This window comes from Grus americana, chromosome 13, assembly GCF_028858705.1.
Source record: "Grus americana isolate bGruAme1 chromosome 13, bGruAme1.mat, whole genome shotgun sequence".
NCBI lineage: Eukaryota > Metazoa > Chordata > Aves > Gruiformes > Gruidae > Grus > Grus americana.
The window spans coordinates 16388313-16399544 of NC_072864.1; the positions used below are offsets into that span (position 1 = coordinate 16388313).

Sequence of the window (11232 nt, forward strand, 5' to 3'; positions counted from 1 at the left end):
ATGCACATTTCTAAGTTAAATGTTAGAGTTAACTTATTTGGTCAAGTTTCACAGCTTTTCTATTCAGTGAGTTCTGAAAACCTGAATGAGGAGACTTTACTGGGGAAGTACTGGGTGAGGAAATAGGGGCACAGAGTTTAAGTTACTTGTGCAAACTTCAGACCAAGTCTGTGGCCCAGCTCCAGATGAAATCCAGCCCCCATGGGTTGCCATTCATTGCCATCACTGTACTAGCTTTCTCTTTCCAAGGATTTTCAATGTCATCTCTGAAGAGATTAATAAATCTGAAGGTCACAGTATCTGCATTTGTAGGAATGGAATACCTAGGTGATTTGCTTGGGGGAGGTTGAATTGGTTGAAGTGGCTTGACTGGAAGTTTCAATGCAGCAGAAATTGAAATCAGCCCTTTGAGTGAGGCAGATGATATGTTCTTCCTGGGTAGTTCTGAAGACGTTGTGGCTGACTGGTTGCCACAGATGCCCCATGGGAAAGGCTCTCCATTAAGGAAGTTCAGTGTGGGGGAATTATCCAACAGATGCATTGTTCTTTCTTCACACCATTCCTGTATTTATTTAGTTCATTTTCCCCCCATAATACACGGAGGCTAACCTCTGCCTGCTGGTGGATAGGGACAAAGTGACCTACTCTAGGACTGTTTTGCTGACAAAACTCCACTAGTACATTATATGGGAAAGCATCGTCAGAAGAAATTTGGCTCATACTAACAAAACAGTGGAGGTTTTGGCCCTGATTATTTTAGTACCTCTTGTATTATGTAAATTTTTCTCTTAGCCAAATAGCACCTCCTCATATTTCTAATGTGCATTGCTATGCCAACAAAAATTGGTTAGCTTTGGATCAGTTAATCCTTCAGAGATGTAAAGTTATAGCATTACCACAAGTAAAGGTTACTTGCAGGATGTGCTGCTTTCCTGGTACTGGTCGTTGCCAGACACCATGTACTTACGGACCCTCCAAACTTGTAGTCAGCTGTAGAGTGAGGGTCTGTGGACACAATTAGCTACTCGCATACCATCCCATAGGAACCTGAAGAGAATCCAAGGCAGCTGTGCCTGGGATGCTGCACACAATGAGGGAAGGGAGCAAAAAGGGGGAAATTATTTTTCCCTTTTCTTTTGGTCTTTCACCACAACCTGCTGTGGAGATAGAGCAGCGTGATGGCCATGCTTCCTTTCTGCCTTAACTCCAAGTCACCCGAGTATGATGCAGAGCCCAGACATGCTTTCTTCACCACTTTGTAACTGATTCAGACATGATCCTCTAAGGTGGTTTTACTGTTGATCCATTTTAACTGTCCTGCAATATAGTATGTTGTGGGAAGACTAGTCCTTAAGTCTCTTAATTAATTACTCTTAATTCTCTTATTTCTGGTACAACTATAAAAAATAATAGTTGTCAAATAACGATCCACATATTTTTAGTTTAATGCCTAGCTCTTAATAGCTACTTAAAATATTAACTTTCTACTCTAGACACTCCTATTATTCTGTATTTTTTCCAAACCATCCTTCTTGTAACAATGCACAGTAATGTTTTTCAGGTTCAGTGCACTTTCAATTAGCTGATTCTTTTATGTGTCTGGGAGGTAAGTTAATACAGTTATTCCTAATTTATAGACAGTGTCATCGTGGTGCACGTAGTATCTGTACCTGGAGTACAGGCCTGATAGTACTCAGTGGACTACGTTCAGCAGAGAATAATGACCCTGCTAGCACGACATGTTAATTACAATATTTATAAGAATTAATTTACCAGATTATTAAAATAAGTGTATGGGAGAGAGAATAGAGTTGAGGGAAATTACAGAAGCAGGTAAATAGAGACTTTTTCAGCTCTTAGGAAGCTTTCACAGGAGCATTAAAGCCAAGACAAGCTTAGTATTTGTATATGTGGGTTGGATCCCTGAAAGAATTAGCTGTAATACTGCAGTGCCACCAGGATGATATTTGCATGGTGTACCAGGCTGTAAAGCTAAGGCAATGCCCAATTTACATAAACCTCTGAAAGGCAACAGGAAAGCACATGCTTAAACAGACTGTCTGTTAACCATGTGTCTCACAGCTTGGTAATCATAATTAAATGCTAGCATTATATTAGCCAGATGTTCTCCCCAACAGCACCCTTCCTTTACGTATATATGTTCCTTTCCATTATGTATATAACACACGTGGTATGAATTTTCTACCCCAGTCAGAACTGTACTTAAAGATCACCCCAAACAAGAATGTGCCTTCAATGCAAGTCATAAAACTGCATCAGCTACAAAAGGGAAATGAAGCATATTCCCTCATCTTTGATGGAATGATCATCACTCGTATTTTTTGCTCCTACCAAAGTTGATTGTAAACCTTCCTCCCAGGGCCTCCTGCCCACAGCAGTTGACTTCAGTGGGAACAGGACCAATCCCATCATTCTCAGAAATGGCAAAGTGCTGTTTGACCAGGCTCCATCTGGAGGAGTAAAAAACTGCATTCAGTGTCTGAAGATGCATCCTTTACATTGCATCGTCTGAGAAGATATTTCTCTTCTTGAAAGGAAGTAGTTTCCACATAAGCAAGCAATGCCTCTGATTCTGCAGATTCCTAAGTGCTTTATTCATTGTATTTTCCTATTCTGACTTTTCACATGAAATAGCCTTTGTTCAAAATAAGCAAATCATAAATGATTTTTTTGTTGCAAATTTCTTTCCAAAAACTTTAATAAGCTTAGGTGCTCCTTATATCTGTGGAATAAATATAATATTTGCTAACATAAATGATAATGTCCCTTTTGAACATGGGAGATACTGGATTTAATTTTTTTTCTATTAATTAAAGTTATGTTAGCCAAACAGGTAATTTCCAGTTCTTACTCTTTTAAGAGTTTGTGTTTGGGAAAAGGAGCTGACAGCTTTGCTCTTCAATGAAATTGTTTCTTGTGTTCATTGTACATACTCCCGAACTGCAAGTTCTTTCAGGGTAAAAACCCGTATGGGATCTTTTTTTGCCTTCCATTCTTCTAGTTTTTCTTGCAAAGACAGAAAATCCTTGCCAAGTTCATATGCCAAAGTGATCATTGTTTCTAACAATGGAATATAATACCTGTGGCTGCTATGCATACGCAGGTGTGATAGAGCTTTTTCTCCATATTCAAAGGCACTTGCTGGGTTTTCCAGGTCCTTGTGGCACACTACGATAGCACAGAGAGTAGGGACAACTGAGACAGGGTTGCCTCTTGTCAACCTTTCCTGCAGACCAATGACTTCTAAAAGGATTTCCAAAGCTTTGGTGTACTGGCCACCCCGCAGGCAACCATATGCTTCCTGAAGCTCTGGCCTTGTTAAAAAGTCAATAAATTTTTTTGATCTTCGGATATATTTCATAGAATATAGAAGTCTCAGATAGTCCTTGAAGGCTAATTTTCTCTCATTGATTATTTCTTCTGTGAAGTTCCCTGTTAGAGTTTTTTTGGGAAAGGTCACATCTTCCATTTCTTCATTAAACTCCTCCAGTAGATTTCTGTGCAGTTTCTCAAAATCTGAGTAACGACGTTCAATTACAGACTTGTTGCTGTCAAAACTCCCTGTTTGCAAAATGATGATTTTATACATCTAAACACAATAAAACAGAAAAATAAGCATGAGAAGGACCATTCTAGCCCCAGTGCAATCAGGTTTTGTCTGTTATCGCTTTGAAAAGACTTTGTGCTTGTATATTCCACCAGCCGAAAGCTTCCTCCGCCAATTTTATGTGTGTAATGTTGTAAACTCCTATGGCTTATATCAGTGCTGCTAAATTAGTTGCTGCCTAGGATTATGGTACGTGCTCAGTGTAGGCCTGATCTTTGAGATCTGTAGCCATCAAATTAATAACTCCCAGCTCCTGCTGTTTTGTACTTTTGTCACCAGACTTAGCCTTAGCATGTAAATAAGTTGTAGATAAACGCTGCACAAACAGATCCCATCCTGCAAGGTGCTGGGAATGGTGAACTAGCAGCAGACTGCAGCATGTAAAATCACTTACAAAGCACTTCCATAGCTGTACTTTGTTTATAACAGCCATGGCTGCTGCAATCAGTCATCTTCAGTGAAGTGAATGGATTTCCCAGACTTAATATTGAATGTAATCTATTTTACATTGGTCGTAATACTCAGAAATGTTGTTTGTATCAGACATTTCTAGGGATTTGGGGGTGTTATTAATGCTGTGAAAGAAAAAGAGTATTTGGCAGTAATATTTGGTGTGTGCAAAAATAAGATGGAGCAACTCCAAAGCCTTTTTTCCCCTCTAAATCATTGTCCTGTTATTCAAACTTATTTGGCATATAAATAATGCAAAAAAGTGACATTTCTACAAAAATCTGTTAGCTATCCAAAATCCTTCACTAACAGCAACACTGTCCTACATTAACAGTATTCTAGAGTATGTCTTCCTCAGCTCTTCACTAGCCTCAAAATGTCTATAATAAATGTGCTATTAGAAAAATAGCTGAAAAATAAGATTGTGTGTTATGTGTTGTACAAATAGATTCTCTTCTGGTCCTGATCCAAGCACAATGATGTTGAGGAAGGGCCAAATTCCTAATATGTGTAAACCAGTGGAGCTCCTCTGAGGCCAGCTTAACTGTGTCACAGTACACCAGCTAAGGATATGGACTGTTGACCTTGCTGGTTTTTGGACAGTGACCACATTCACATTCAACTTCACCCTGTTCCCATTGAATTATACAGGAATTAGAGCAGTTTTACTCATGCCAGTTGTTTTCTTTGCTGCTGTTGAAGGATGCAAACCAGTACTAGCTTTAGTGTTTGTCTGATTCTTTGCCTTGTTTTTCCTTAAAGATAAGTTCTTTCTTTTAATCTTCATAAATGATCTTTACAGGTGCTCCTTGAAAGGTTTCTAAATTTGAGCTGACTTCTCTGATCTCTCTTCATTTGTAAGCACTGTCACATTTTCCTATACTTTGTCCTGCTCCCTGCTGAAAAGTGTGTACGTGTCTGATGAATATCCAAAACAATCATAAGAGCAATTTTTTGAGCTATCATTTTATCAAGGGCAACTAAGTGAATAATTTACAAGTACTTGTTTTTTTATTTGTGGAGTGTGCAGGAAAAAGGGAATATATACCATTTAATTAGACTGTCATTCAAATTGGCTCAATTTTGTTGTGATGTTAATCTTTTTGCCCAGGCATGTAACACAACTATGTTTAGCTACTTGCACACACATTGAATGATATTCTTGTTCTCATACAGTTATACTAAAACAATTTTTAACTATTCAACAAGCTGGATACTATTTAGTGTATGCAAGAATGGTAGCATCTAAGTAGGTATGTATAGCATGCAACAAGATCTTAGGAGAGTCTCCAGAACATTTACCTGCTTCAAATTCTGCTGAGCTGCATCACCCAGTATCAGCAACACTAGTATGCTTCTTAGCATTTTTCATCTACAGATCTCGGAGGTTGTTGCAAACAAGGAAAACATCCCTATCTGAATTTCACAGGAGTACTGAAAGAGACTCACTCTAGATCAGTCCTCCCAAAGGCCAGGAGCAGAATCAGAAATAAACCCCAAATCTCAGCACTGTGAGTAAAGATATAAAAATCCAACCTGTTTGGTTGTTCCTGTCCCTCATATTCATGTTTCACCTTAAAAATATGACAGAAACATGCCATCTAATGGAGCTGTAGGTAAGGAAGGAGAACGATCCCAAGCGATCTAGCTGGAGGATGCCTTAGACTTTGTCAACATCAAAGAATTTTGCACTTGTGCTAACATAAATCTCTGATGTGCAAGTTATACAAAGGCAATGCAGCTGCTACAGCAGGCTAGCTCAGTGGAGGTGTAACTATATTGATATTTTTATACTTGTGTGAATTTCCTTAATGTTGACAAGCCTCTGGGTGTTAAGGACATTCAAGCTACTAATTTACCTGATATAACTTTTCCACTGGTGCAGATTTTGTGAACTGATTATTAGAATTTTTTTTTAGGGGCAGAACCCACCAGCTATGCCCATGTGAGAACAGGTTCTACTAGGTATGATCATGGCTTGCAAAACTTGGCCCTTGGTAAGGCTTTAATGTAGTGAGGCATGCTGTGTGCTGTGCAGACCCCTGTAGAGTGAATAAAAATTAATGATCTTCTTACATATTCATTTCTTAGCTTACCACGTATTTAGATAAGTGGTGCTCTACAATTCTGGTCGATGGGATTTCAAAAAGGAGTTTGACTTGTCTGCACTGGCGTTTTTCATTCCTCCAATATTCCTGAAGCTCCTTAGTGGTCATTGAAGAGTTGGGACTTAGGGATGCACTGGAATCTAAAAACAATGCATTTAGCACTTCAGATTAGAGCTTTTGCATTTTGAAAGAAAACTCTTTTATGCATTTATTGTGAAAGGAGAGCCTAGAATTACTGTTGCTGTAACAGCAAGACCTAAAGACTGATAAAATAAGTGATTTCACTGGCAATGAAGACAGGTCCAGATTCTTTGAGGAAAGACACAAAATTGGCTGCAGAATACGAAGTTATAGGAAAAAGTACCGACAAGAAGTATTGTATGTATAGATTGTAACCTCGGGCACAGCCTGAGCAGGGGGTATGCTTCACCCATTCCAGAAGTAGCCGTAAGAAATGTAGAATCTCCTGAATCAGATGTTTCTCCAGGCTTCTTTGTTGCTAAAAGGAGGAGATAGTACAATGAAGCTGCAAATTCAGACATATATTCAAATACTGACCCTCTTCAAATATTTGGTTCATGCAGTAACAGGTGAAAGCTGAGAAAACATGAATAACCTAACTTTAAAGGAGAAACTTGGATAACCAGCTCAGCCGAAGCAGGATTTCTCACATCCTCTTTTTCTTTTGTAGCTGAACAGATGCTGTAGTTCAGCTACAAATATTTATATACCTCCCTCCCTTCCTCTCTCTCCCCCCACAGTCACATACACACACAAAAACATATATACATATGCATATATAGAAATGTAGGACAGCTGGTTGAAGAGTTTGGTTACAGAGGAATTTGATGCAGCTTTTCAAAAGGGTGGGTTCTCTGAAATCTACTGACAACAGTTTTCATCAGGTGGCATACAGGCTAGCAAAGTGGATAAAAGAAATGGAATATTTGTATTTCAGTGGGCACACCCGTCCCAATTTCCTATCAATAATGTCTCTGTCAATGCAGTCAGCTGAATTCAGTCTGCAATGTATCTAACATTCAGACAATGGAGGTGAATGACTACAAATGAATGGAAAGGTAACAGCTTGATGCAGAAATAGAATTGTAAAGGCACCACAGTACTCTTTCAGTGGCCTCACTCTTACATGTTCTTAATCATTTGGCCATACACTTTCAATTATCAAGGCCTTTGGGGTTTGGCTCAATCTCTACAAAGCATATATCTCCTAACAGAGGTGATGTTTATGACATCTTTGCAGGCTGAATATCTTGATGAAATTATACGTATATTTTGGATTATATATAACATTTTATTTAATAACAGATGACAGCAATCTTCGGCATAGTAAAAGTTCAATGCTGTCTCTTCATAAGGCATGTGAGAGACTACTGCTTGGAATTAGCTTCAATCCAGTTCTTGGTGTCCTTGCTGATACTGCCAAGAAGTTCAGATTTTGTGATGTATGGAAAGAGCACTCCTGAGACAGGCCATCTGATGATCACTGTTTTTGTCCCTGGTGTGTAAATTAAATCTGGAATACATTTTAGGCACAAGGGATTTAAAAGGAAAACTGTGTGTGTATATACACACCAGGATGTGCATCGGCTTCATTATCGCTACATTATTACTACAAGTTTAATCAAGGCTTATCTTCAGTGGAGTATAGCAATGTAAATCTGGACTACTGCTGCAATAAATAAAGCAAATTTTTTTATATAAAAGATTAACGGCATCAATAGCTACATGAAAAATAAAATAAAAGGATAGCATCAACCTTGCAGGTCATCTTTTTCTGGGTTTTCTTTTGTCACTTGACATGAAATTTCAGCTTTGGGTTGATTTTGTTCTTCATCAGATGGACTTGTGGTAGAAAATGTAGTAATCCTGCTTACAGCTTCCAACAGCTCCCTTTCTGCTGCGCAGTGTGAGTCTCGGTCCATTGCAAGCTATCACTGAAAGGTTACAAAAAATATAACATTTCTTAGTAGCATGCCTTTAGAAGATCTAGTCTAGTAATCTTTTTTTATTCACTTACTCATTGTTCTCTGTGAACTTGTATGAGAGTAACTGTAGTTTCATAAAAACTAAAGCAATAAATAGAAATATCTACATAGCTACCAGTGAAAACCATTCCTATTACTATTACCACTGTGTGTGGATATCTTTTTGGCAGATTAAAATCAAACAGGAAAACAATAAGAAGTTATGCTGAATTAGGTTAGGTGGGGAACTCCATTCTTATCTATGAGAATTTTGTCATAAACCTCAGTGGGAGCAGACTCTTCCTCCTGGTATTTTGCCCTCAAGCTTGCAAGTACGAGTTCAGGTGAACTAAAACCTTGGTGATAATTAGTATAACTAGCAGCCTGGCTCTCTTGTACTGCTAGAATTTACTGTTCTCAAGACTCCAAAACTTGCCATCTGCTCTTAATCACAAACTGTAGGGCAAAATATGGCCATATCTAAAATAGTCTAATACTTTTGTCATATTTCACAGTTTTAAGTTCTCTCCAGAGACTTGTCTGTGAGAACAAAATAACTGAATCTGACAATGGCTAGGTGGAAAGAGAACTGAGTTTTCTTATTCTTATGCAGAAGCACTATCCCTTTACTTGTCCTTTTAACCTACGTACTGTGCTTGTAGTAGATTTGTATGCCTGTTCTGCTAGAACTGCTATTTAACCACATACTGATAAAATGCCTAACACAAAATACTCCTACTCCATAGACGAGAATGGCCATTCTGCTGCATAGATGTCTCCCTGGGATGTTGGTTTTTTTAAAAAAAAAGAACAAATCCTACCTGTTACATCATTGTGTTATACTAGCAGTCAAAAAAGTTCTAAGAGCATCCTAACAACTTTGACAGGGTGCTGTGTTCTGTTAGTTAGCCTGAGAGAAGTGTTGCTCACAATTCAGCCAATGGGTGAAAATCAAATAACAGAACAACCTACTTTAAAAAACCCCAAACAAGTCTCCCTGCTACAAATGCAAAAATTATGCCCAAGCAGTGGTCATTAAGTAATGAGAGGGTTGAGGACAAGGATGTTGCTATATATAATTTTGCCTCCACTTGTTTACCACGCAGTTATGCAATGCTGGATACAGAGGTGAGGAAACTCCTTCAGCAGATCTATTAATTTCTGGCAAACTGCAAGGTTATAAAAAAAAATAGTAATTACTTTCCCTGCTGGAGGTAATGGAAGTGCAAACCACTTTCCTCTAACAGAAACCCTTCCTCTGCCTGGCTTGGATGAACAAGTACATAGATGTTGTCATCCTCCTTAATAAAAGTATCATGGAAGCCCTTATTTTTGGACTTCGGACTAGGAGCTGAAAGTTCTCACTGTTCTTCCAGTCCTCCTTAAGATCTCCTTTTTGAACATGAAGAGTAGCCGCCTACTTATTGTCTAACTGCTCAGTCTTTTGAAAATCATAACAGTTTATCCCAAGAGCATAAACTTGCATATATTTGTTTTTAATGTAAAGATAATCTCAAATATACTAGATTAAATGAGGGATCTGAAAATGGCCAAACACATTTAAATGACTACTTTTGTCTTGGTTGTGAGTTGGTATAACCTTATAAGCAAAATTGTATTTATATTCAATATATATATCTTTATATATATGAAATATGTATATAAGTGTGTATATATATAAAAATACTACTTTAAACCATGATTTACCAGAGAAACTTGTAAATAGAAAAATTCAGAAGTGAATGTTATAAGTGTCCTGCTTGAATATATCTGCCTTGAAAACCACCTGTACTTCATAAAACAGGTTCATTTTCACAGCTAAAAATTATTGTAAGCTCTTTTAAGTAAGCTACTTTAATTTTTACATACAAAAAAATCCAAAACAATACAAAAAACTTGTAACACATTACACAATTTTACTTTGAACAGACACCCATCCTGTTCTGTTTCAGGGCAAATGCCACTCTAACTGCTTCACCGAGTTGTAAGTAACACTAGAAACCGAAGTGCACAGAATACTCACCTGGAAACTGCTGAGAGCTTTTAGTTGTGGTGCATATGTAATCTGTACGAAGTCATGAAAGGCCTGCTTTGCATTTTCAAAACGCAGAAAAATATGTCTGTGTTTTCTTCTAACAGGAACATTCTGTGTTTTACAAAAAGGAAGGAAGAAGTCTTGATTAAATCAGACTTCCTCGTCCAATTGGCTCACTGGTTCAGTGCTGACTGATTACGCATGAAATTTCCTATCTGCCTCAAACAGCCCTTGTGCCGTCTGCTGGCGAGGTGCAGCCTGTTGTCCGCAGTGCGGCTTCAGCAGCAAGGGCAGGTTTGCCAACCTGAGTGTCAGGATTACACGTGCAAACACGAAGTCTGCCAGAGAAAAGAGTTCAACAGTAAAAACAATTACAAAATCAATGAAAACTTCTCCGCATGGATTTCTGAAACCAAAAAAACACACTTAGCAAAAGAGAGATTAGGAAAAAAGAGCCAAATATGTAAATGTACTTTTGTGGAAAAATATGCCCCTTGGGACATCTTTAAAATATAGACTTAACATCCAGTTCAGGACAGAAAATGCAGATGGTCCCACAATAAATAGCCTCGCTCTATGTAAACTTGCACTTCTGACAGAAATCCCAATTCCGCACAGTGCTTAAACATACGATTAATTTCAAATATCTGCTTAATTAAAGTTCAAAAAGGAGCATTATCATATCTGACATAACTACTAAACTTGAAATGGGCTTATGTGTGTGCCTAAATTAATCCTGTGCTTAAATTCTTTGTTGAACTGAGGACAAAGTGAAGAAGAATGACGCATTAATCCACATGTACTTTGGCCCAGATGTTTCCTTTTGCAGTTCACTTCACTTTGGAAATTTGCTCTAAAGCATCAGGATAGCTATTTCCGGGGTAAATAATACGGATGCTATCTTTTTTTAGTACTCTAAGTTTCCCCCTTGCCAAAGCTCACTCACTGAATAACCAAGCAATTTTAATGCAGCACAAATGTGGGAGGCAAGCATCCAAAGGACCACATGGATCCTGACCCACACAT

General features: G+C 38.1%; 1 protein-coding gene across 2 annotated transcripts; it reads right to left on the bottom strand.

Annotated features, from left to right (window-relative positions):
- Positions 1 to 2830: 2830 nt before the first annotated feature.
- SNX20 (sorting nexin 20) lies at positions 2831 to 10328 on the bottom strand. Of its 2 annotated transcripts, XM_054840837.1 has the most exons (5): positions 10195 to 10328; positions 7964 to 8141; positions 6583 to 6685; positions 6175 to 6326; positions 2831 to 3610 (listed from the first exon to the last, which is right to left on the bottom strand). In XM_054840837.1, the coding sequence occupies exons 2-5, from the start codon at positions 7973 to 7975 to the stop codon at positions 2942 to 2944; spliced, it is 936 nt and encodes a 311-aa protein (XP_054696812.1). In that variant the 5' UTR covers positions 7976 to 8141; positions 10195 to 10328; the 3' UTR covers positions 2831 to 2941. The 2 variants fall into 2 exon arrangements, with proteins under 2 accessions (XP_054696812.1, XP_054696811.1); XM_054840836.1 differs by lacking the exon at positions 6583 to 6685 and having other exon boundaries at positions 10195 to 10314.
- Positions 10329 to 11232: the final 904 nt, after the last annotated feature.